This window comes from Triplophysa dalaica, chromosome 2 (genome assembly GCF_015846415.1).
Source record: "Triplophysa dalaica isolate WHDGS20190420 chromosome 2, ASM1584641v1, whole genome shotgun sequence".
NCBI classification, from domain to species: Eukaryota; Metazoa; Chordata; class Actinopteri; order Cypriniformes; family Nemacheilidae; genus Triplophysa; species Triplophysa dalaica.
Window position 1 is genome coordinate 21,699,858 of NC_079543.1, and position 27,760 is coordinate 21,727,617.

A 27,760-nucleotide genomic window follows, 5' to 3' on the forward strand; every position below is an offset into this window, starting at 1 on the left:
CTCAGGACACATCCAGCCATCTCTAACAAAGCAATAGTGGCGCATAGTACAAAAATGTTTCACTCACTTAAGATTGCTGCACCATTCCTATCGGATCCAATATTGAAGGCACAGCACTGCTTTTTAATTTTAAACTCTCCCCAAATCAATTGTCGACATGTGCCTTGTTCACGAAGGAATCCTCGCAGAAATGAAACGAAAAAAAACACTTCATGTTTTTTCCTTCATGAGCTGGAATGTCTTTAAAAATAAACTTTAACCCTGCAGTCCTAATATCGGAATCCGAAGGAAGGTTATGCAGCGATTGTATTCTTCCACAACTAGAGGTGGGACAATATTTAGCTATCTTTAACGGCATGTTTTTTTATCTGGTTCAGCAGCACTTTTGGTACTTCAGTTCTGTCATGCGCGAACCAGTGGGCAGGGCTAGAGAAGTAGTCGTTGATATTTTTCTATGGAGGTGGAGTTCAACCTTTCAATGTCGTCATATATAGGTGCATTCCAGAACCTGGTGTTCGCTGGGCCTGGTGTCAATAACAAATGTGATCTCAGTAACAAGGGAGTTTTCAGTTCTGACACTTACATGATGTTCGTGTGAATACAATTCCCTCTTATATAGCAATAACCTTTAACATCCTGCAGTGAACGCGGCAAGATTATTGAAGTAATCTTTGGTGAAATGACGCGCGCACAGTAAAACCCTGGGGGGGTTATACCCCTTTTGTGTAAATTGAAAAATGAATTGTAACTATTGTTTCCTCAGAAGTTCTTCCTTTGGTAGTTTAAATAAGACTCGGACTAGGTCACGTCTCTTTTGCGTGATTCAGAGTCAAATCCCTTTTTTACAAGCCAATAACTTTGTTATTCATGCACCTTTGGACTTACAACTTTACTATTTCCAACACGGCAACATAAAAGACCATTTTCATGATCTAATGTTACTTACTCTTTAACATAATTCAATATGGTTGTTGAGACAATAAATCACTTTTAAGAGTGTATGGTACAGGTTGATTTTAATACATCATTGGTCGAAGAGCATACGGGTCACATGACAATAAAACATGGAGGATGCAGTATGTCCAAAATCTATACTACCCACCCACATACTATATAGAATGTACTGTTATAACAGTCGGTTTAGGTACTTATTTTAAATCAGTACGTAATGTCATAGTATGCAATATCAGACGCAGCGGATGTTAAACTCCCATGTTTGCATTTATAGGCATACATACTGAACGCCTCAAGGGGCGGTTTCCCGGACAGGGATTATTTTAAACCAGGACTAGGCCTTAGTTTAATTAGGAAATGTAAGTAGTTTTAACAAACATGCCTTTCTAAAAACATTACTTGTGTGCATTTTGAGACAACACAAAGGCAAGTTGTTTTCAGTTTGGACGGCTCTTACATTTATTTTATTCTAGGACTAGTCAAATCCCTGTCCCCGAAACCGCCGCTATATATTTATTCTTTAAATCATAATTATAAATTTAAACTGTTAATTGCTTTGGATGACGTTGTACGACAATTGGTAGACAAACTTGTACAATCTTTGTGCGGTCAAGAAATTTCATAATCAAACCACATTAAATCATTTGTAAGAGAAAAAATAATAGATTAAGGCAATTCTCATCATGTAACATTAGCTAAAATATTACATTACAGGTAGCCCTCTTCCAAACACAATTAAATTTGTTCCTTTTACACAGTACAATTCGTAATATTAAAAAAACATAAAAAAAATTAAGATTAAATGCATAAATAATCATAATGCATATATTTAGGGAAAAAATATGAAAACATCATGAACCCATACTGCTAAATAGGTCTTCATAAAAAATCATAAATATGATCTCTTTCATTGTCAGTGCAAATATGTGCAACTAAAGCATAGTCAAATCTTGTAGGCAGATTCATAAGGCAGAGATATCATCCCCTACAGGTTGCATGCTAACAAGAATATAAGATTATAGAAGAACTAAAGTAGAAAGAGATCAAACATGCAGAGCTTTTCCAGTACTAGAACATGCAGTGCAGAGGGCTGATTTCAGGAACACAATCTCCCCACATTTCAAGACCTTTTCAAGAAACCTTGAAACGTTTCTTTCTGGGAAGGAAAAGCCACATCTTTCATTCACCTGGTGCAAAGAGAATGGTATGGACTTCATTAGATTTTTTTCCTCCAAATAATCACATACATTAATGCACTAAAACATCATAACTTTATATCAACATACATGCAAAAAAATATTTTGGATAGTGTGGATAATGATATCAGTTGGATTGGATGGCCGATCTTTATGGACGGTTTCAGTGGCAGCATAAACTATAGGAGGTTTAAAACATAGCACGTGCGCATGCACTTTTGTGACCCCCCAACTAAACTTCCCTTACTCATGAACACACAAAAGAGTTCCTGTACATTATTTCTATAGAAGTAATAATCTGTGCATGTAGATTATTAATTAAAAGAAACAGGGAAGAAAAATTACTTGGTCTCTCCAATATTTAGAATTTTGACCTTGATACCAATCTCAACCGCTAGATGTCAGTGTACCATACGGTTTGTTTAAATGCAACCGAACTGTATGACACGTTCTACAATTTTATTATTATTATTAAATGAACATACAACAAAATTCAACAAATCGTTTATTTAATACAATTATTATACAGTAAATAATTATATTGATTAATATTAACATAAATTAAGTCAAATATAAATAAGTTATTTTTAGACACTGATCATACACAAACCGGAAGTTAATTGGGGGTCAGGCGCAGGCGCCTCTGATGAATGGTGTATATTTGCCCCAAACTTAACTTAGAATAAATAACTGTTTGGTTTGTTTTAATTTTATACAATCAATATACAATAAAATATGAACATTAGTTCAATATAAAATACATGGTTATATTATAACCAAAGGGTGCGTCCAATGAAACCATCTAAGAATCAATGTTAAATCTGATTCAGCAAATTACCAAACAATTAAGATTTATTATTATAATTTATTACTTTTTTGTCCTAACTATTTATGAGAATTATATGCGAGTGGTGAAAATGATCTACAAAAATATATATTCATGAATACGGTTGGGTGATTCAGAAAGTTTATTTTAGGGTTACTTATCTGCCAGCCAGTTCCTTTTTTAGACATGACCTAAAGGAAGTGAAACGCTCTACAGTCTTATAGTTCTGCAGGTAGAGAAAATAAACACAAGAAATAAAAAAGTGTGAAAGATTAGATTGTGTTGTTCATTAGCAGACTGGACATTTCAAGCTGTGACAATAAGCAATTTGACAATTTGTGACTAATGCAAATTAGTTTTTGTATTATATAATTATTTAATAAGTATTATTTTATTATAATATTTTGTATACTTTTTCTTTACAAAATTACATGAATTGGAAAATATTTTAAGTATAAAATGCCGTATTGCCTCATGTGTAAAATAAAACTGCACTGTAGAAAAAATCTTTTCATTCATCAGATAACATTTATCATAAGGATGAAATTTATTAGATAACAAAAGCCAACCCTTAAATTAAAAAAACTAAATTAATTCTGTGCAAACCAGAGGACAATAGCAATGTTCAAACAGTTCTGAAGCTGTCTTGACAGTCGATTTCAGAGGTCATTTTTAAAGATCAACACTAGGAGGCACTGTAGTTGCAAGAGTTTTGCCCTGCCTCAACCTCTTTCCTGCTTCACATTTTAACAAGCTGAAATCAAAGTGCACTCAGTATTCAGAGATGTATCCAAAAAGAAATGTTACGTGGTACCTTTAAAAATGATGTTAAAAATCACACTCACCCTGCCTCCACGATTCAACCGGTCCTTCATGATGCCAACAAACTCCTTGTAACTTAGCTGATCATCATGATCCACGTCAAAAATCTTGAAAATGGTGTTGACCAAGTGACGAGTCAGTTTCAGGCCTGTGGCCACATACACTGCCCGAGCAAACTCGTCTGTGAGAGAAAGTGCAGGAGGGAACAAGACATAGAAGATTAAATAAACTGTATATTTACCATAAAAAACAAGTTACACATTTTTTATTCACCTTGTCCAATGGAACGACAAGCAAAGTTGTACATCTGCATGGCAATGGCGAAATCCTCTAGGTTATTAAGGAACTGAAAGAAGGATCTGAACTCCTCAAAGGTGATCCCCTGCATCAAGAAAACATGATTAAAAAACAGGAATCTTTATATCTGAGACGTTCAATCTGACAAACAACGCAGCCATAAACCAGGTACATTCAGTTCCAACTCAAGAGATCAGGGCGTGATTTCACATCACAAAAATATTCATTCCAAATCCTATTTCACACCCAAGCATATCTGCACCGGACAGGCAAATGCACTGATGGACAAAGAAATCATAACGATTCAGAAAGGAATCAGACGCTGTGTCACTCATGCTCGCCTGCAGATGCGTGTTCAGATATCGGCAAACGGTGACACATGCAATGATGAAAGGCATGAGTCATTTAAAAGCACGATGTTGTAAACCTGTCAGCCTGTCTGAATGAGCAGCGAAAACAAACATGAGCTCACAGACTGAAATCAAAGAAGGATCGAGATCAACAAAACACCATTAACCTCTAAAGAACTATTTGAATGCCCAGCCATCTCGTCTTAAAACATCAAAACAGTTGTATTTTTTTTCCTTTCAATGGTCTCACAAACATGAAAACAGAGTTGCATTTAACATTCTTAGGTTTAGTTGGGGGTTATTTCAGGTTTAGGTTTATATTTTAGATGGATATTTGTTTGACTATATTTAAAACCATAAACATCAGAAAAGCGAGTTGAGGGTTTGTTCCGTGGGAATTCGAGGGGAGGGTAAAGTCATTCTAGCCAAATGTACAAACTGCTAAGGGGCCCCAAAACCTGATACCCTCAACACAAACAGATCCCTCAGATGAAGACTGGGAAAGGGCTAAAAGCGAGCAGTCAGGCATGGAGAAACCTACATCAATTGAGCGTCTATAGAAGAACAGCATGACAATCTGTATTCAAATACTAACGTGGCCCCAAGCATATACACATGTACACACTCCCCCAAGACACCCACACAAATACAGTGGCCCCTAAAGGTATTTGGACATTTAATCCTCACTAATTTCAAGACGTAGATAAAATGTCAATCCAAGCATCTGCAAAGAAATGATACGACTACTTCTCTCCTACCTGGGTCTAATTTCTAAATGGGTTCACACAGGTGCCCAAGCAGAGTTCATTATTTTAAACATGGACATATGGTTATATATCAATGTATTGTTTCATAACTAGAAAGCATACAAATACAACCTTTTTATTCATAAAATAACAAACTAACATTTTTTTTTCAAAAGCGCATGTTTTGCAATTTAACAGCAACAGTTTAAGTGTCCAAATGTACTTTATGGAGTCACTGTATACAGTATTTATTTATAACAAAAGTTATAAATGTTCTCAGATGAAATTGATGTGTTGTAAATTGTATACTGCTAAAAAAACAAGGTCATTTTAGCAGGTTGAAAGTAAATGAGAATTTACTTTCTTAAGCATAATACAAGGTCAAAAGAGAAGGAAAAACAAAAGGTGAACGGATCAAAGATCGCAATACGACGGATCAGCCCTCCGCAAACAAACCTCTGCTTTCTTCCGGTGTGTGATAAACAGGGATGACAAAGAACACACAGGAACTGTTTGTACACTGCAGTAAAACTGAGACCTGCACAATTTCGTTTTAAGTTATATCGATATCTCGAAAGGTCAATCATGCTATAAAAGGAAATAATGTGCAAAATCTACATGATAAAATGTGTATACACGTATAATTATTATTATTTATGCTTTTCTGTAGATATGAATGCCTTTCTATCAATTATGCTTTTTCGGCCTTTTGTTTTTGGTGTATTTGACTCAAATGAGTGTTTAATTTAAACCACCAGAAATCCAGTTCCACGAACCTCATCTAACCGATTGTGAATTTTTTAAATCTTTGTAGGGATGCAAAAGTGTAAATACAACAAATCAACAAAATAGCAACAATATAACATCAACGTTAACGCTTTACGATAAGGCTTTTTACATGAACTTAGAAGGAAGAAAACTTCTACAGTACTTATGCATTTATTAATCTTAGTTCATGTTAATTTCATTAAATGAAACATTACTGTTAACATTAGTTAATAAATGCTAAAAAACTATAAATCTATGATAATAAAAACCTATGAATAACTGTATTGACATTAACTAGTATTAACAAGAATTAATACATCCTTAAAAACTATATTGTTCATTGTAAATGTTAGTTAATGCATGTACTAATGTTAACAAAAACAACCTTATTGTAAAGTGTTACCGCATCAATGTAATTGAGAAAACTGGGCCTGTGAAAGGCCATTTCCGTTTTACTGCCAAGTGTGAGTTTGACACTCGCTTATTAAATAAACGTACGGCCACAAAGAAGGAAGGCTGTCCACAGGATGAAAGGAGTTAGTGGTATTAGTTGAGGAGTGATGAGAACGGAGACTAAGATTAAACTGCAGTTTACATGGAAGTGTCACACAATGCTCTTCTGAAGGGGCAGTGAAGCATTCAGGAGTAAAGAACCACTCAAGGTGTGTCTGTTCCCACTTTTTTAGGGATGAATTTGCATTTTTATTAAACTAATGAGTATAAAGTTATCTTTTTTAAAGACATCAATTTAAATAGGATCAAGGGATGAAAGTGAGTGTGTGTGTGTGGGGGGGGGGTTGTTGTCACAGTTGTTCTACACGTTCCCTTTTAAAAGAATTTAGCATTAAGGTGCAGTTACTCATTACCTTTTCATCAGGTATGCACTGACGCACGTTCTCCAGATAGCTGCGGATGTCCTCCACGTTGGTGTATCGGAGCAAGATTCGGGCGAAGTCCTCCTCACTGATGGTAGTCATGCCTTTGGAATAAGTCAGGAACTCGATCTCTAACATCTCGGTCTGAATATTATCCATGAATCTGAATGATGATAAAAACAAGAGTCAAAGAGAAATTTCAACAAAATCACATTTTACTTTTGAAACAATGCTTTTGAGATTTACTGAAGAAGGTGTGATTGGGGCTTCAGGTTAGTAATTTAGCTTTAAATTTATATATACATATCTGCTTTTTGTTTTATGTTGTGACAAAACATGTCCACAGTGCAGACGGAGAGTTCCAAAATAATTCTGAAAGCAGATGATTGACAAGTTTTATAAATCCAAGATTTCATACCTGTAAAAGTCATCAAACGTTAGCTCCGCCTTTCCCTTCTTGCCAAAGAAGTGCACGAGCAGTGTGGTGTCAACCATCATATTCTCATCGCCACGCTGCGATCGGTGAGGAGTGGCAGTAAAGAGGGGAAGGAAAGAAAGACAATGATGCAAAAATCCAGCTGTCTTTGGAAAAAAAGGCTTGCCAAGCCATTCAGAGTACCAACCATCCAGCATCTCATATCCATAAAGCTTTTTGCCCTGTCGTTCACAGAGCAGACGTGCAGATCATTATACAATCAGATACGGCACATTTAAAGGTACAAGACACCCAAAAATGAAAAACCTGGCATCAGATGATCACTTGGGTTGAATAGAAAAGTGTAATGTGACTGTCCATAGGGACTTTAGGATAACAATATCATTGTACAGAAAAAAGAAGCATTGATTTTCTTTCATTTCGGGTTCTATGCAAGAATTTGACGATGAGTAAAATTATGTTTTTTTGGGTGAACTATACCTTTAACCATTTTAATCAGTTATTAGAAATTGCATATTAGCTCAACAATCTAGAGCAATGACACAGAAACATGCAAACAAACGTGCCATTTTTGCACTTACAGCCTGAGGCAGTGATGGACAGGACAACAAAAGCACTGACACACAAAGCATTCAGATCACATGCATTTCTAAAGCAACCTCAACCGGCAAGATGTGAAAGAAATGCACAGATTTCCAGATTCCACCTTTCCTTCTGCGGACAGATCGTATGTGTTTTTAAACTCTTGAGATTCATTAGAGCATTCTTGCATGGGTTATGATCTGTTCTAAAACATTTTCCTTTTAGTGGATCTAAGTAAAAGATGTCAGTCTGTCAGTAGAAAAATACTTTTGCCAGGGGCTTGGCATCCAACAAACTGGGAAGAAGGAAATGCCAGGCTTGGTTATTTCTCTCCATGCCTCGTCCCTTTCATGCTGAAACTAGTTAAAACCAGGCATAAACTCCAAACAGAATTTTCCTCGGTCGCGAGCCTCTGTGCAACAAAGCGAGCCGGAATGCAATTCCATGCCACTGCTGTACCTTTAGATTATAATCCTATCCATGGAGATACAACCAGAGAAAAGTTTTAAAGAGAGAAAGAATGATTCTGTTTCATGAGCCACATCATCTCAGGCTCACACATCCCAAATGATCTCACAAAAAAAAGCAATGGATGTACATGGACGTTAAAATTTAAAGTAAAATTTGGAAGTGATCTAGCTGATTTGGTATTTCACAATATTGTCATCAATCTGCTGGAAGTGACATCACAACGCAGCGATTACAGGAAACCATTACTGTGAGGTCATCATTACATGTAACACCTCAGCGACGCCCACAACGTGTCTTAGACACCTCCTGAAGCGTTTTACTCTTTGATCTCAAAACGTTGGTTAAAACAGTGATTACCGCTGTCGAAGATGAGTAACCCGAATCACACTTACACACATGCAAACATGCACCCTTTGCCCCTCTCAAACACATGATGTCTGGTACCCTGCAGTTGTCAGCTCAGACAAACAGCCCCGTCTAAGTTGCTGTGTCATCTGAGGAAGCCGATCTGAAATAACCCTCTCATTGTGAATAACAGACTGAGTAAATACAGGGCATTCGCACACAACCCTCAACAATCATTAAAATACTGCTTCCTACAGACGCCCTCTATTAGCTATTACAACACAAACACATCAGGATGAATAGAGGCACTCTGAACTGGTGGACCAACAAAGGTCTTGGAAGTACCACTCTCTACGCGTGGATTCGTACAATCCGGGAGATGAATGGCAGGCAGTATATGAAATTGGGACAGTTTGACATAAACAACAGCACTTACACAAGAACAACATTGACAACACACATTTATAACTTCAGGCTGAATATACCAAAACAACAACTGTCACATTCTTCACAAGTGTCTCGGTCCTGTTTACTAGGAAAAATATCTAATACATTTAGAAAAAGAAATCTGAAAGATAATCTTAAATATATATTTTTTCTTAAATAAACACCAATAAATAAATAAAAATAAATAAAATGTTTCATAAATAAACACCAATAAATAAAGACAAATAAACAAATTATAATAACAAAATAATATAATCTTGTAAATCTTAAAGTTTATAATGTAAAATTATGCATCTGGTAGATTCTTTTGTCCAAAGTGACTTAAAAGTGTACATTTATCAATTTAATTAGTTTAAGTATGACGTGCTTTTGCCTCAGTGATGTTCGGTTTAGGGATGTGGGGCCTTTATTCTTACATTTTGTACAGTTCACATCCAACCAATTCATATGAAATCGCAACCTTAATTTTCCTGTCACATCACTTAAAAAATAGGCTCAAGGAATAGTTCACGCAAAAAATGAAAATTCTATCATCATTTACTCAACCTCTTGTCATTTTCAACCTACATGACTTTCTTTCTTCCGCAGAACACCGGAGAAGATATTTTGAAGAAAGTTGGAAACTGAACAGTGCCGGAAAGTGTATGGTGTAGCACTTGTGCTAACAAAATAAACACGAGGAAACAGTATATGATAACCGCTGCTAACGCAGCACCTTTAATCAGACAAAATCAAAAGACTAACAACCAGGAACCACAACCATAAAGGCTCCGCCTCCTTAAAGGGGCCACATACATTCTTCTGAGTGAATGCCGGTTGTGAATTATTTATTTGAGTCAGTTGTGTGTGAGGTGCATGCATCTGCCACTACACAGGTCCCCCCAGAATTCACCAACACCGGCAATATCAGCTTGCTGGGGAGTCGAACATGTCGGCCAGAACGTGTGAAAAGATGTGGCTCGGCAACCGGCGGCACAACTTGAGTGGGCAGGGAAACCTCCCTGGAGGTAGTACTCTTGTGAGTGGATGGCCGACCCCGCTTGGGTGCCCGGGCAGGAATCAGCGGACAACCTCGCGCTCCATGAGCAGGCTTCAGTCGGTCAATTGTAACTCGTTCCGTGCGTCCTCCAATGTCAACTAGGAAAGTCTTCTCACCAGACTCCAGTACACGAAACGGCCCATCATACGGAGGACGCAAGGAGTGTCGGCGCGCGTCACAGCGAATGAACACAAAATCAGCCGTAGATAGGTCCCGGGGTATCCATGACTGCCCCATACCGTGCTGTGAAGTAGGCACAGGCTGAAAAGCTTTGATCTTATCAACAAGGACAGACCGTCCAACGGAAGGGTTCCAAGGTGTAGTACAGGATGGAATGAAATCGCCTGGGACACGCAGTGTCTGACCATACACCAGTTCCGCCGAAGAGGTTTGCAGATCATCCTTAGGAGCTGTTCGCAGGCCCAGAAGGACCCAGGGCAGTCGTTCGACCCATCTGTCGTCCGTTAAACTGGCCCTCAAAGCAGTCTTAAGGGAGCGGTGAAAGCGTTCACACAGCCCATTGGCCTGCGGGTGGAATGCCGTAGTTCGATGCAGCTGCACTCCCAGAATGCGGGCAACCTCCGACCATAATTCTGACGTGAACTGCGACCCGCGGTCCGAAGACATGTCTGCAGGTGTGCCAAAACGCGCAACCCAATTATCAATGAAAACCCGAGCAACATTCGCTGTTGTAGTTGAGGTCAATGGAACTGCCTCCGGCCACCTGGTGGTCCGATCCACCATGGTCAAAAGGTGAGTAAACCCCTGGGAGGGCGGTAATGGACCCACCAGGTCGATGTTGACATGCTCAAATCGACGCTCTGGTACCTCAAATGTCTCCAAAGGTGCTTTGATATGCCTTTGTACTTTAGCCCGCTGGCACTCCACACAGGCAGCAACCCAATCTCGAACATCTTTTTTCAATCCATGCCACACATATTTGGACGAGACCAGAGTCTGCGAAGCTTTCCGCCCAGGGTGTGACAAACAGTGGACTTTATTGAAAACCTTACGTCTCCACTGCATGGGGAGGATAGGGCGAGGATGGCCGCATGAGACGTCACACATCAGGGTCACTCCTGCCTCAGTAAAACGGACATCAGCGATTTTCAGGCTCGAGTCTACTGTCCTGAATGCCTGTACTTCGGGGTCGGAATGTTGGTCCGCTGCCAAACGGACAAAGTCCATGCCTAAATGCACTGCCTGCACTGTAGATCTTGAAAGGCAATCCGCCACAACGTTGCTTTTTCCGTCAATGTGCTGGATATCCGTCGTGAACTCAGAAACGAAAGCCAAATGACGTTGTTGGCGGGTCGACCAAGGCTCGGAAACTTTGGCCATCGCGTGAACCAAGGGTTTGTGGTCCACGAACGCTGTAAATGCACGGCCCTCAAGAAAGAAACGAAAATGTCGGACAGCTAGGTATAGGGCCAGCAACTCTCTGTCAAACGTGCTGTACTTGGTCTCATTCGGACGTAGCTGACGGCTGAAGAATGCAAGGGGCTGCCAAATACCTCCTACAAGCTGTTCGTGCACTGCGCCTACTGCCCAGTCTGAGGCATCGGTGGAGATAGCGATAGGGGCGCCAGGAATCGGATGAGATAGTAAGGTAGCTTGTGTTAGAGCTCGCTTAGTGTCCACAAACGACTGGGTCATCTCCTCTGACCAAGTGATCGGTTTATTTTTGCCGTGCCCTTTGACGGCTTTGTACAAAGGTCGCATGAGCTCAGCGGCACGAGGAATGAAACGGTGATAAAAATTTACCATCCCTAGAAATTCCTGCAGCGCTTTGATAGTGTGGGGCACAGGAAAATGTTCGATGGCATCGACTTTGTTTGGTAGGGGGAATGCCCCCATGTCTGTTACTCGATGACCAAGAAAGTCGATAGCCCGCAGGCCAAACTGACACTTGGCAGGATTAATTATTAACCCGTGTTGACTGAGTCGGGCGAAAAGCAAGCGTAGATGAGTCTGATGTTCGAATGTGGAGTTGCTGGCGATCAGGATGTCATCCAAGTACACGAATATAAAGTCAAAATCTCGTAAGATAGAATCCATCATACGCTGAAAAGTTTGTGCCGCATTCTTGAGACCAAAAGGCATCCGTAAAAACTCAAAAAGGCCAAACGGCGTTATCACAGCTGTTTTCGGAATGTCTTCGTGGAACACTGGCACCTGATGGTAGCCTCGCACCAAATCCACTTTGGAGAAGATGGTTGACCCAGCTAGGCGGGCTGAAAAGTCCTGAATATGAGGAACCGGGTATCGATCAGGTGTAGTAACATCATTTAGCCGACGATAATCCCCACACGGGCGGTAACCGCCATCACTTTTGGGGACTATATGTAGGGGTGAAGCCCAAGGACTGTTGGAGCGTCGCACTATACCCAGGTTTTCCATGTTAGTGAACTCCGCTTGAGCCACTGCCATCTTTTCAGGATGCAAACGTCGGGCTCGGGCATGCACTGGTGGTCCGGACGTAGAAATATGGTGCACGACCCCATGGCTGGCCGAAGTAGATGAGAAAGTGGGTTTAGTGAGATTGGGAAAGTCGTTGAGTATTCGAGCAAACTCACACTCTCCGGTCAATGCGCTGGAGAGCGTGGTCGTGGCAAAAGTGCTTCGTGAACAAGGTAACACATTGAAACCTTCCGCAGTGACTAAGCAACAGTTCTTTACATCAACCAACAGTCCATGAGAGCACAAAAAATCTGCACCCAGGAGGGGCCTGCTCACCTCTGCTAAAACAAACTCCCACGTAAAACGTTGTCCATTGAAACACAGTGGGACTAGCCGTTTTCCATACGTCTTAATTTTGCCTTGGTTGGCCGCTTCGAGAGGTGAGCCAGTTTCACCTGATCGTCTGTCCACCGGTGAAGCAGGAAGCACGCTAACTTGAGCCCCCGTGTCACACAAGAAATGTCGTCCCGATAGAGAGTCAGTGATGAATAGAAGATATTCAGCGCAATGTGCCACTACACTGCTGACTGTTGGCGTGCCACGACTCGCACTGAACGTGCAAGGTGTGCGACACCTCTTAGCTTTTGCGCCAAAACGGGCGTGAAAAAAACAAAATCCTTGATCGTCTGGCTGCCGTGCAGTGAATGAAGGCCGTTCGTCAGGACCACGTGCTGCAGCTCTCGTTACAGGATACACAGACGTAGTTACAGAGTCATTAGGCCCACATTTGCGCGAAGCTGTGTGATATTCATCTGCTAGCTGTGCTAGCTCTCTGTAGTCAGCCACCGTACTGTTTGCGAGTGAGGTGCGAACGTTCTGTGGCAACTGTTGCAGGAACAACTCTTTAAACAGGAAACATGGCTTATGCTCACCTAGCAGTGCTAGCATATGATCCATCAACTCGGACGGACGGGAATCACCGAGCCCCGGCAGCGAGAGCAAACGACGTGCTCTTTCGGTCTCTGATAAACTGAAAGTCTTTAAAAGGTACGTCTTCAGTGCAGCGTATTTACGTGTTTCCGGGGGATTTTCCAGGATGCTGATCGCTCGTGCGGCTGTGGAACTGTTGAGGGCTGCAACCACATAGTAGTATTTCGTGTCGTCCGCGGTTATCTCTCGTAAAGCGAACTGAGCCTCGGCTTGGGCGAACCACACAGGCGCTTGTTGTTCCCAAAATTCCGGCAGCTTTAACGAGACAGCGTTCGTCGACATTGTGCGTTAGTAGTTCCGACTCGGGGTCACCAATGTAGCACTTGTGCTAACAAAATAAACACGAGGAAACAGTATATGATAACCGCTGCTAACGCAGCACCTTTAATCAGACAAAATCAAAAGACTAACAACCAGGAACCACAACCATAAAGGCTCCGCCTCCTTAAAGGGGCCACATACATTCTTCTGAGTGAATGCCGGTTGTGAATTATTTATTTGAGTCAGTTGTGTGTGAGGTGCATGCATCTGCCACTACAATGGACAGAAAACCAATGCAAGTCAGTGGGTGCCGGTCACCAACATTCTTCAAAATATTTATCTTCCTTTGTGTTCTGAAGAAGATAGAAAGTCATACACGTTCGATATGACAAGAGGGTGACAGAATTTTCCTTTTTGGGTCACTTTGATTCACTTTTTCAGTTAGATTTTTTTACTGGTGAATAAGACAAATAAACTCCTTTATATTTTTTGCAGTAAAACAAACAAATGTCTAAGTCAACAATTGATGTTGAACGGTTGAATTAAAAAATAGGGATGAACACCAATAAAATGATTTCATTCTGCTATTAAATGACAAGTAGCATGGGGTTATTTTGGATGAGGGGTTGGGGAGCTAAAACAAGAGGGCTAAAATGAACGTTTTCCAGGTTAGAGACTTGCGTGGGACAAATAAAAACCATGGGATGAGTTTAAGATGACAGAGGGCTTCGGCTGTACCTCTGCTAGGTCAGAAAAGAGGGCTTGGCTCGCGCCGCGTCTCAGCATGTCCCAGTAGCTCCTGGGCACAAACTCCTGAGTCTCTTTTTTTAGCACCTGCAGAGGAGTTAGCATGAGATGGAAAGTTGTTATCACGTAGTCTCTGGAGAAACGTTTGAAAAGATGATGTGTCGCATAGCCTCCCAGTTCTTGCTCTAACACGACGGACGTCAGTGTTGTTTACACTGGAAAATTTTGTAAAGGGATGTTTGAAGTTAGACAGTGGTTGATGTTAGCCACATGCTAAGTGTATGTGGTTACATGATGTGGGGGATTTTCTCATAAAATAATGAATTATTAGTCAGTATTAGTCATTTTTGGGGGATTTGCTTTGATCAAAATATAACAGTTATAGTGAGACTTCAGCAGTGTCAATACAAGGGATAATTGTTTTTTTATGTTTAAGGGATACAAATCTCAAAATTGTCTTGGGCAAACACAATATTTTAACTGACTCACAACCGTTGAGAATTAATGCATATTATAATCCTTCATTTAGGGTTGCATTAATATTTAATGGCCCATCATCATGTTTCGGGTACAGAGGCTGAGAGACTGATAGTGACACATCAGGTGTGACATTTCTTTTAACATTTTTTTTCCATTATCATGACCACAGATGTCACAACGTGCATACAGTCATCATCCAATGGCCTGACTTTTCTACTCTCACTCTCTTTATTGCTGATATAGAATCAATTTGCCTTAACATCAAGGAACCAGGAAATAAGACCCCCAGCTCAGGAGGGCTTTCATTGGAAACTCTTGTTTGTAGTTGCATGTACTTTTATGAGTTGAGTGTGCGAGGGACTTGTGAGAGAATGTTTGTGTCTTCCCAGATGGAAAATGTTACTGCTCATTAGACTTAATGGAATTTTTAATGAATCATTTTAAATTTCAGTTTGAACTTTTTCTCATATGTTTCTCATAAAAATTCCTGAACAAAAGAACATAAACAAAAATAGATAGCAAATGAGACCAAGTACAGGAGAATAGTGTTATAAAACCGAACGTGGTTGAATGACAATGTATAGACCACTTCAGAAAACATAAACAATGATGGTCCAACACTCAGTTTTGTTAACTGCATGACTACAAAACTACAAATTACAACCAACAGAAAATTTAGAACCAAATTAAATGTTAAACGGATATCTTTAAGATATAATTGAATATGTTAGACTTAACAATGAAATAAAAAAATTAATCCAGAAGTGCTTCTGGACCACTATTTTTTTGAGAAACCTAGGAGACGTTTCTCAATTTCTTTTCAAGTACTTTTTTTCATTTGCGCTCTTATTGAGAAATTCAATTATCCAATTATATTCAATATTATACTTCAGGTATGTATGTGTCCGTGTGTGTGTGTGTGAGAGAGAGAGAGAGAGAGAGAGAGAGAAAGAATCAGCATTTAAACGTACAGCAAGTGCATTTGAAAGACTCCTTATCTTGCTCAATAGAAAACACATTTGCACCAACAACCCCGCCCACACGTACCAGGCATCCTGGTTAACCTACTGATGAAGTTTGTAACTGACATGTTGCGGTTAAAGAAATAAATCAATAAAAATCAAATTAGACTGATTGTGGCCAAACTTCACTGTGCTCTCTGACCTCTGAGGTGCACACCACCTCCCACCGCATTTTCATTCAGTCATCTGTAGAGCTCTCTCATTCTCCCATCCTTCCTACCATGATTTCAAGATTCACACAGAGGTTATAGTTCACAGGTCGAAGGGCAGCGGGTGATACATACGCTGTTTACGGGCGCAACCTGATATCCATAGAGCTGCATACTCTACACAGAGACGAGAGGAGAGAACAGAGCATGCGGGAGAGAGGAGTAAGCAGAAAGTGACATCAGTAGAGATGGATAAACACGTCAAACATGCAAAGAGCAGAAAGTGGTTTAACCACATGACACACTTTCAAGGTTCGAAGAGGGATGACAGGATTTGCTCCCTCTCGGACAGCCCTTGATAAACTGGACATGTGAATGAGATAAGAGGGTTTTATGCAACAAACACGGAAAAGGAGGTGAGCAGTGATAGGTCAATAGTACCCAGTTGTTTATAAAATGGGGCTAGAATTTCACATAAATTTTCACATAAAACTAGAGTTTAACATTTTAAAAGAAAACATAAGTGGTGCTTGCTCATGTAAAATTCTGAGCCACTGTGCTGAGGTGGTTTCCAGGGTGTTGCTATGTGTCTGGGAAGGCATTCTGACTGGTCATAGCTACTGTATTTATGTGGTTGCTAGGGTGTTGCTATGTTCAGGTTCGGGTCACTCATAGGTAGATGTGGTTCGTATTGTAGGAGTTCAGGCATAATACACACATTAAAAAACAGACAGTGGACGGCTTAAAAATATGTTGCTGCTAAGACTTTTTGAGTAGTTATAGCTATAGTATATAGTATAGTATTGAGTATCCGAGTTGCAGCATCAGTATGTGACCTCAAGAAGCCTTCCATGCCTTATTAGTACTTCGGCCTCGGCTTTGGAAAAACTTGCCGGTAGAGATCAGAATGGCCCCTATTTTTAAGTCTCTATGAATAGTTCATTTGTTTTATTTGGCTTATTAGTATTGAATTTTTGCCCATTGTGTTCACTATCAGTGTTTTCTCTTTGTGGTTGTAGTATTTGTATTCCTGTGTTTTATCTTTATGAGTCCATGATATTCTGGCTCTGGTCCCCGGTCAAAAAATCGTTCATATGTTTCACATGTAAAATAAAAAACAACAAAAAGGGAGGTTTGAATAAAACTTTAAAGAAAGTATGAGCAAGCATCACTTGTTGTCATACCAAATACTACATTCATATTTTACTATTTCTCACCCAATACAGTTGACTGTATAGTTTACTACAGTTTTATACCGTTTTAACTACAGGTTTTATATCTCCCTTCTTTCAAAAATATGATCTCAAAGATTTCTGTTTCTCTATTACTAATATATATATATATATATACATGTATAAATGGCACCAATTCCAATTAAGGACAAAACAAGAACTTGATAGAAGAAAATGAATCTTGGGAGTGACATCACTTATGTGAAATGGTGTTATACAGGTGGTTGCCCTAAATTTCAAATATGAGTGAAATCCATTTTCAAAAGCTGACAAAGAAGTGATCTCTGCATAACGTATAATTCTATCACATTGCATCAACCTTGCAAAATTTGCTGATAAAGTTATGCTGAGGCCACGGCAAATGATCATCGGGCCGATTTCTCCCCTTGCGACAGTCCTACGTAAAGTCCTGATGATCTTAAACGGCTCTTAAGATTATCTTATCTACAACAGTAGTTATCACGTCAAACAAACGCTTTCCTTTATTCTATCAATTTTATGTCAAAAGCATTACAAACACAATCATCGCAATTACAAATAATTTCAACCAGGCTATGTGGAACTAACGGTAATGGTTGGAGTCCGACTGTGCGAATGCTTTAAGGTGAACAGAAAAAATAGGTACAGTGGAGCTAGTGGAGCCAGTAGACTCTTTTGGGTGATAATGTCAGCAGCAATTTTTAAAAATCTGTATTAATTTTATTTTTTAATTACTGTGAAGACATAAATACAACAATATTTGAGTTGCAATAAAAGAATATCTAGTGCTGTGCCACCTTAAATGATTTAGATGACGTTGCTTGAGCAATTTCTCAACGATGTTAACATTACATAAAAGGTTATACAGTATGTACACATTTGTTTATATTGAACACATATATAATTAATAAAGTTTACAGTGAAATAATAAATTACTTATTCTGAAATCTCGAGGGAATTTGCACCATTTCGTGCATGTGTTCACATTCAGGACTCTGTTAGAAAATGGTGTGTTGTGTGCTTCCTTTGTTACATAATGGCGCATCACACATCATAGGAGCAAAATGATTAAAACTAGGATTTTTTCTCCTCATTTTAAAAAACCTTTTGGTGTGGCCCCAGCATTACATGATCCTACTGTCATCTGACAAACATCCAAAGTAATTAGAGTTTATTTTTTTAAAGCAAATATTAGACATGTAAATAAAAATATACATTATAAAAGGTCTGCAGTCGACCCTTACTCACAAAGAAGACAGTAAATCACATTGTAAGCAAAGTTCATGAAATTGATTGCTCTAATTCGTTCTTACCAGCTGAGCAGATTTCTCTGCATTTCCTTTCCTGCTTCTCTTCTCATTTTTCTTTCGGAAGATTTCTTGCAGCTACATGCAAAAAAACAAGAAACAAGTGAGCTGAGGAAATTCTGGTGAGTAATGAAACAGTTAAGATGACTGTTTAAAAACAAACCTGATCTACAGTATATCGACTCACCACATGAAACTCGCGCTTATCTACCATCTGGTTGTCGTCTGCATCAAACATGTTGAAGGCGATCTTAAAGCCTGCATGAGGCTCTGAAGAAAAGATGTGACAAGATTATTCATGTTTATTATTACTTTTAATTATCGTATGGCAGTTTAACACGCACAGTGAGCCATTTGCAGGTTGGTTTCCCTCACAAAATGTAAACAATGGCTCAAAACATGAAGCGTAACACTTATAAAGCAACATCAGCTCAGCCAATGGAATGACATTTGGGGTGCAAAGACGAGGGGTGCAAAGTCTTGTAAATTGTATTTGTGTAAAATTGATAAGTTTAGATGATGATGCATTATGCTGGCTAAACAACCATAATACGTTCGACCACTAGGTGGCAAAATCAGAGGCGTGACGAGAGGTGAGTCCCGTATTTGTAAGAACCTGTTATCACCACAAGAACTTGCGATGCCCTTTTCTCTTCACCACTTTTGCTTTCATCACACTCTTGTGTTGTTTTTGAACCCTATGAGAAGCTGCTTGTCTTCAGTGTGTTATGTTTCCCAAGCAACAGCAGAGCACACTTTTGTTCAGACCTAAAGACATGTTTGCAGCTAAAGTTCAGGTCGATTTTTGCGAACAGCCATGCAGTCACGATATATTGCAAATGTATGCCGTCCTTCTGAAACCTTGTAGCTCCATAATATTTTTTGCCATAAATCATATTATTAGTCACCCTATATGTCTGTCACTGGGTTTTGCTAATATCTATCCGAGTGCTTGTCAACAGTATTGAATCATTAAAGAGTACATTGTTTTTAAATTTCCTGAAAAACAGCAAATTTTATATATCTGTTATTTCTCATAGATTTCAATTAGATTAAATTGAGATGTTATGGTAAAAATACTAAATAATAATTATAAAAATATTAAATGATTCAAATATAATAAGTTTAAATTATTTAATGATAACAAATAATTAATTATTCAAATGTTTCTTAAAATATTCTTTCAAAACTAAATTGTCTTAGATGTGCTCTATGCCAAGGGCCAAAACCCCCATAGGTATAGATACTGTGTTTGTTAATGGTTGAGATTTGGTTCCCAACAACAATCTGGTTTATTTCATTTTTTTAAACTCCTACTGTTTGTTTTTTCTTCTATTTTTTTATTTTTCATAAGGCATTTCGGAAGACACATCTGACTGATACATTTTGACACCTAAACTGAGATCTCTGTTAAAGGGATCATTCAATAAAAAAAAAAAACTGTCATAATTTTCTCACCCTCTTGCCATTTCAAACCTGTATGACTTTCTTTCTTTCGCACAAAAGAATATACTTTGAAGAATGTTGGAAAACGACCAGGGGGATTGGCCATTCACTATTGTATGGACACAAAACCAATGCAAGTGATGGTTGCTCGATTACATTCTTCAAAATACCTTCTTTTGTGTTCTGCAGAAGAAAGGGAGTCATAGAGGTTTGAAATGACAAGAGGGTGAGTAAATCATGACAGAATATTTATATTTGGGTGAACTATCCCTTTTAAAGAGCAATTCTGTTCAACAAAATATATCTGTCTGGATGTCTGTAAAACAGTGAGAGAAAATGGGAGACTTTTTTTGCGTGGGGGGTGAGATTCTGGGTGGGCCTTGTCTGAAAGAACCCCATTCTAGACGTAAAACATCCACTGACCAGAGCATAGTGATTCATGTTTAAAATAGGATATATGCACAGACAGCTGATCTAAAATGAGAGCGGAGAGGAAGAATAAAGCAAAGGAGAAGAATGAAAAGCTGAAGATGAAGAGATAAAGGTCATACTCACTTGTCAGAATGCACAGCAGAAAGAGATACTCCGTGTAAGCGATGATGCCTGGAAAAGGATATCAAAGGGTCACATCCATTCTCCTAATGTACAGTAACACACTAACAAGCCACAAATGGCCCATTTTTAATCTCTCGTTTTTCTTTTTACTCTTTGTCTAAACTGAAAACTCTGGAGGCGGCTCATCTGAAGGTCGGATTAAAATGTTTACTCATTTTCAAAGCCAGGGGCCTCCAGAGATAGATGGAGTCGCGGACCCTTTTCCCTTCTCCTGCTCCAAAAAAAAAGAGAAGACAAGTAATCCCCCCCTTTCATGATGATAACATCTAAAAAGGTGCCTCTCGGCTGAAGCGTCCGTCTGCATTTAGCCAACGTTTGGCCCACACATCGGAGCTCAAGCCTTTGACACTGTAAGTGACCACCATGGAGACAGAGGCTGCGTTCAAAGGCTTCTGTTTGGATAAGGGTGCTCCAGAAGCATCCGTCAGGTCTGGGAGATGTGCCCCATTTAGACAGCGAACTGTCCCTGCTTTTGTTCCACTCGTGAGAAAGAGGCTGAGCGGAGCGCCGGGGTAAAAGAGAAAGCGAGAGAGAGCGAGAGTCCAAAGAATGAGAGAAATGACACAAAGAGGGGTGGGCTGTCGGAAAGATGGAGGTTCTGTTATGTAAAGGCAACGGGGGAGGACTGGGAGAAGGGATAAGTTTTCCTGCACCTCCATTGAAAGTGTTCCTCTCCACGGCTTCTGTGTGAAGGGGGACATGAAGACAGTAGCAGATACAGAGATAGTTCAGGGTGAGTGGACAGAGTGTTCCGGGACACTGCCCGCGCGCCTTCGGGAGGCAAACCTGACACTGAAAATTCAACCCAACACCCGGTCTCACACATTCACTCATGCAATACGGACGTATTCAGAGGCCGCTGAGCAAAACGACTCAGAACAATTACAGTCAATAAACGCAAGAAACTCCTATTGTGACAAGGCCATATTATTTTCTTTCTATGAGATCATTGAACGAATGTCAAAGGTGCGTCTTTTAGACAAGGAAAGTGGGTGGGATTTAAAATGTCAAGAGCTGTCAAATATTTATGGTTTTCCAGTAAATACTGGATTGTATACTCACAATCTTGTTCAAATAATCCAGGGTTTAAAACGACAATGTACATGTTTACGCTGATGACTAAAGCTTCATTTTTGGGTGAACTATATCTTTAAGATCCACTGAAAAATCTGTGGCTCCAGTTAAATATGTCACGTGATCATTTAAATGTTGAAAGATTCCTACTTGTGTGTTGGCTTTAGCTGGAATATTAAATGTCTCTGTATTAAGAGATTATTTAGACGTAGAGTATGCATACAAATCATTCCCATCATTACCTTTCTCTTTATTCTAAAACATTATTTGTTGTGAGAAGTGGAGAAAATGGGAAATATTTGCATCATCTTTCTTAAAAAAAGTTCTATAGGGACAAAAATAGATTGAGGGCATGTCACACCTGCCAATATTGGCATGTGACTACTTTGCTTTAACTTCAACCAAGTTACAGAAGAAGTAGAGTAGAGTACCACACAAAAAAAGCGCATAACCATTGACATCAAAGATATGTGAAGTGTTTTTGCCTTTCTTTTGAAATTGATAAGCTATTATTTAGTTTCTATTATCTGCATTTAACACTGCATATTTGGACAAAGACCCAACAGTTAAAAGTATATTTAAACAAAGTACATACGACTCAAAAGGTGCTACTTTGCAGTAAGGTTCCATTTGTTAAACGGACAATTCACCAAAACATTCTGTCTTTATTTACTCACCCTAGAGTTGTTCAAAACCTGTTTCAATTTCTTTGTTCAGATGAACACCGCAAAAATTATTTGGAAGAATGCTTGTAACCAAACAGTTCTTGGCCACCATTGACTACCGTAGTAGTCAAAATGGTAGTCAAAAGTGCCCCAGAACAGTTTGGTTACAAACATTCTTCAGAATATTTTATTTTGTGTTCAACAGAACAATAACATTCATAAAGGAATTTGTGGTAGTCAAAAGATCTGTATGCTTACAAGCATTCTTCCAAATATCTCTATGTTTTCAGAAGAACAACAAACTAAATAAGTTTAGAACAACTTGAGGGTGAGTGAATGATGACAAAATTACCATTTTTGGCTGAACTCATGAATGAGACCCTATCGTAGAGAGATACCATTTTTTCTTTAAAGTGTGCATAAAAAAATTCTGGTAAAATCAGACAAAAAAAAAAAAACAATCAATTCTTGGTATAAATCCTTGCAAGTATTTCTCAGAGTAAAACTGAAGTCCATCCTGCAGCACATTAAAAAACCCAATGCAGCTTTTGAACTTCCCAAGCCTCCTTCAAGTCCTTCACTGAGCCTTCCCTCATGTAGGATGGCTCTTAGAAACCGCTCCTTAGAGACCCAAGTGCATCCACGGATCTTGTTAGCATAGCTTCCTCAATTAACATCAGCATGCTATCATTACCACCGTTTGAGATCAGACGCTGCGTCAAACCCCACGCTCGCATCTTCTGGAAGCATGTCTCCACATCAGTGAAACCAGCTAGATAACGTACCGCCGCCAATTGAGATGACGATTTCAGAAACTGTAATTACTATGAGGAAGAGCAGAATTCACAGGGTTTATTTTTAGCGTCTCGCCGGAGTGTGCGTATGAGGGTGGAGTGTGTGTGTATAATTATCACCGCTGGGAATTAGCTTGTGGTGTGAGTGAGCGATGTTACGGCCGCCACAAGCAAATACTTTAATTGCGGCTGCGCTCTTGAAGAGCTGCTTTACTTATGTGGTTATTTTGTTTAAACCAATTTACTTACAGCCGTCATTCTGCTCTGTCTTTGAGTCTTTATCTTCGTTTCAGTAAGCAGGCATGTTTATTTTCCTGGAAAATATATGTTTCACTGGTCCCAGTGAGAGAAACAGAGAAAGGAATTGGAAACGGTGAGAGAGGGAGGTAAAGAGAGGTCGGGAGTGAGTGGAGTTATTTTTAGAGGTGATCACAGGAAGTTAAAGCCTCAGGCCCAGGCTTCATGGGTGCTCGACTGGTACCCACACACACAGAGAGAGAGAGAGAGAGAGAGAGAGAGAGCCCAAGGGCAGAACACAAGGAGGGAGGGAAGATTCACAATCAACTCGTAAGGAAACTGTGTCTAAAGGTGTGGTCGAGATTTTATAAGCATTATTTTAAACAGTAGCCCCAAATATGACAATAAGCTCTTAGATTTGTGCCCCTGACATAAACATGTATGAAACATAAACATCTGACCCTGAAAATTGCTTTTGTTCTTATCTTGAATATTCTGTTGTATAAAAGTTAAATGGGTTTGGAATGCTGTTTCATATGTCTATCTGTTGGCCTGACATATTTTTAGGAAAAATGACCACACAACTCACCTCGTTCACGAAGGTTTCGGAACAGCTTGGACGACCCTTTCCACACAGGTGGAGTGTCAGACAAGATCTTTTCCAGCTCCTAGAAATATTAACATCATAGCATACAATTAAAGGGACAGTTCACCCAAAAATTAAATTTATGTCATCATTTACTCACCCTCGAGTTGTTCCAAATCTGTATAAACTTCTTTTATTGGATGAACACAGAGAAAATATTTGGAAGAATGCTTGTAACCAAACATTTCTTGGCCACCATTGACTTCCATAGTAGGGAAAATTACAATAGGTAAAGGTGCCCCAGGACTGTTTGCATTCCTAAATTGTGTTCAACGGAACAAAGAAATATATAAATCAATTTGTCCTACTTTGGTAGTCAATGGGGTCCAAGAACTGTTTGGTTGCAACCATTCTTCCAAATATCTTTCTCTGTGTTCAATGTATACAGATTTGGGACAACTTGAGGGTGAGTAAATGAATTATTTGCTAAGCTAATACAACTAATAGCAACAAACAAAACTGCACTCTGTTCCCTAAAAATGATACACAATTTACACTATAATAAAACTAGAAATTCTAAATAACATTAGCAACAGATTCACAAAAGCAACAGATTCACATCAGACCTGTTTAGTGAGTGACCTCCAGGGTTTCTTGTCTAAGTGTAAAGGAACACAGGGACATCCAGGGACAGATAAAGAGAAAAAAAGAAACAAAAAGTGGGTGGGCTGTGAGATAACATCAGAATGGGGGTCCCATACCAATATGTTCTCCATGGCACGAGAACACAGTCACACAAATCATGCCCTGTGCCAGTAGACCCTTTTGAGGCATAACAGCCCATAACAATCAGACAAAACAACAAAACTAAAGCTGATTGGATACAAAGGGTTTTTGCCGTCAATGCATACTGTATCATGTTGTCTGCTCTACTGTGGAACATTAAGACATGTATTGTGTCCTATCCACTTCAAAGCAATAGAAATGTAATCCAGCATACAAATAATCACTACAGTACATGTTGTACAGCTTTGATATGCAAAGGTACAATATTGAGTTTTGATGTTATCCATCTATTAGAATAAGGATTTACAACAATCCACTATTTTGTACAAGAATCTTGCAATCTACTGCTATTCCCACTTGGATTTAAATTATATGTATATAATATTTGAAAGATTATATTATAGTTGGGAAATTTGAATGAAAAGTTCATTTAATGCAAATAAAATAGTGTATAAATAATGTAAATTAACTACAGTATGAATTCAAGCTAGACAGTTAACAAAGTCACATTGCAAAAAATTCAGTGTGATTTTCGACATTTGTGTTGCCATTAAAAATAAATAAGAAAATTTGAGTCAACTGATAAGTGAACACATGTCTGCATTCTAATTCCATTAAAGATGATTATTCTATAATATTCTATAATATTGACACTTCATAAGTGTACTCACGGCGAGGCTCGCTCATAGTGACCGACTCAATAAAGTTCTGAGGAGTCATGTACAGCTGTCCCTCATACTCCACTGAGCTGAAGAGACGGAAGCGATGTTCATGAGATGACATGTAGACATCACCTTCATCAAAATCAAAAGCATGAGCCTGAAAAAACAATCACGAAAAGTTAACAAAATAACAACAACATTCATTTTGCTTTACATCTTGATTTCAAAGTCAGTTTGCTCATAATCTCTACAGAGAAGCTGCTTTTCTCCATTTAGGATAAATGGATAACATCTATGAAGGACATCAAAAGGTCATGGGGCAATTTGCCTTTCATGCCATTCATCTGTGCAGTTTTGTCACTCGTACAGTGTTGCCATGTGGTAAAGACTGTACACAGGAGAATTCAGTGTGATTAAAAACAAAGGGTGAGACAATAATTTTCACATCATACCCTAAATCACACAGACTAAAGTATACATTGTATTGAACAACTACAAAAGGATACTTTTGTAAATTGTTATCTAGTTACCAAAATTTGGGCATTACACATGGCAAAAAATCATTTCGTAATTGAATGTATGACAAAAACATATTCTGAGAGACCAGGTAGGTGGCTGACACTGAGAAAAATCTTTAGAAAAAACGTAGTTGTTTTTATTCATTTATTAATATTTAAAAAAACATAATTACCTTCACAATAATGTCTTTTTCATTTTTGGGTTAAATGTACAATGTCTAGTATGGTTTGTTTTTATATAATTAAACACTATAGGTTTTGTGAAAAGGTTGAGCATAGATATATTTATTTTTATCCTATAGTGTGAAAATATTGGTTCTAGCATTTAAAATAAATCAAAATATGTTTACTGACAAGTTACAAGATTTAAAACATAAAGGAAGAAAATTTTTACTTTCAATTTGATTTCTTTGCCAATATGAACTAAAAATAAAACAGAGCCTAAAGGTGTTAATGAGATTTCAAAAGCATCAAAACATCGATATCAAAAACATGAATACAAAGAGTAATCAATAAACGCCAATCGTAAGCTGGACTTCATTAAAAATTACCAATAATTAGAAATGATTGTTGTTTCCTTAAGTTTTTTCCTTTGATTGTGTGCGTTTCTATGGTTTAAATGCAAGCCTTTGAAAAACTATAAAGTGCACTAATATGAATATACTGTTTAATACACTACACAGAGTCAAAGAGGAATGTTAGAAAATGTTGCCTTAAGTGTGACAAAATGCACACATGTACTACATTAAACATTTAGTCTCCAGTAAACATTCAGTCGCTGAGTGGAAAAGTCTAGCCAGGGACCCATGGAAACCAAACATGAGCATGCAGGTGCCAAAAGAAAAAAATGTTTATATCCAAATACCAAAGAATTCTGTTTTTGACAGCTTAACGCTGACAGCTACTGTTTGACATACCACTATAACACGGTACAGATAAGTGCACAGCTCGTCAACCCAAGCGTAACTCTGGATATCTGATCTGAGAGAGTGAGCATCATCATTTCAGCACCGTCACTGAGGAAAGCGCTCCTCGATCCTGCAGCATCACCTCTGAAATGCGCACCGTCATAGCAGCATGTCTAATAAGTCATTACGTATATAATCAATAACGCGTATGTGTCTCTAAACAAATCAAATAACCACTCCGCATAAATGCCCAAACAGGAGTTGTAAGCTGTAAACGCCGCCGCTGCGTACATGAACTCCTGCCAGGAAAAACTGAATAGCAAGCCGCGTTACGTGGCACTGAGAACAGTGTGAACACTCATACCTTCTCCCTTGCGTATACAGCAGGCAGTGAAGGCAGCAGAGCTCGACAGCCAGTAAGGTTCCTATGGGTTTTCCTCACTTTAGATCTGTTCGTTTCTTTATAATAATAATATGCAATCGCTCCCCCTGCGGCAACGCCTACAGCGACGGCTATTCCTCCGCGTGCACATCGCTTATCCCTTACCGGAGACGGCAAAGAAGCGTTGGATGGAGCGGACGACAGCGACAAACTCCTAAATATGACTCCCAGTCTGCGCATAGCGGCCATTATTGTCGGTGTGACTGAATTTGTGCTAGAGCCGAATTCTCATTCATCGCGAGATGTGCCGCTCTCTCACTGGCATCACCAGAAACAGACGCGTGCTTGAGAAGTCCACTAGTCATC

General features: G+C 39.1%; 1 protein-coding gene across 8 annotated transcripts; it reads right to left on the reverse strand.

Moving 5' to 3' along the window:
* Positions 1 to 999: 999 nt before the first annotated feature.
* On the reverse strand, positions 1,000 to 27,648 carry micu3a (mitochondrial calcium uptake family, member 3a). Of its 8 annotated transcripts, none has more exons than XM_056772167.1 (15): positions 27,377 to 27,648; positions 25,596 to 25,743; positions 24,765 to 24,796; positions 24,142 to 24,220; positions 20,723 to 20,770; positions 18,909 to 18,991; positions 18,728 to 18,799; positions 14,544 to 14,639; positions 8,312 to 8,326; positions 7,253 to 7,347; positions 6,826 to 6,997; positions 4,072 to 4,180; positions 3,822 to 3,979; positions 3,138 to 3,202; positions 1,000 to 2,144 (listed from the first exon to the last, which is right to left on the reverse strand). In XM_056772167.1, the coding sequence occupies exons 1-15, from the start codon at positions 27,641 to 27,643 to the stop codon at positions 2,138 to 2,140; spliced, it is 1,446 nt and encodes a 481-aa protein (XP_056628145.1). In that variant the 5' UTR covers positions 27,644 to 27,648; the 3' UTR covers positions 1,000 to 2,137. The 8 variants fall into 8 exon arrangements, with proteins under 8 accessions (XP_056628145.1, XP_056628128.1, XP_056628169.1 ...); XM_056772150.1 differs by lacking the exon at positions 8,312 to 8,326 and adding an exon at positions 16,339 to 16,380; XM_056772140.1 differs by lacking the exon at positions 1,000 to 2,144 and adding an exon at positions 16,339 to 16,380 and having other exon boundaries at positions 3,134 to 3,202.
* Between the last annotated feature and the right edge of the window lie 112 nt (positions 27,649 to 27,760).

Bases quoted from the DNA above. Each gene is read 5' to 3' on its own strand.
- micu3a (XM_056772140.1), bottom strand. From the start codon at position 27,643: ATGGCCGCTATGCGCAGACTGGGAGTCATATTTAGGAGTTTGTCGCTG. The intron at 6,998-7,252 runs GTATGAAATCTT...ATCATCATTCAG, and splicing joins ACGTTTGATGACTTTTACAG to ATTCATGGATAATATTCAGA. The intron at 3,980-4,071 runs GTGAATAAAAAA...TTTCTCTCACAG, and splicing joins TTGTCGTTCCATTGGACAAG to ACGAGTTTGCTCGGGCAGTG.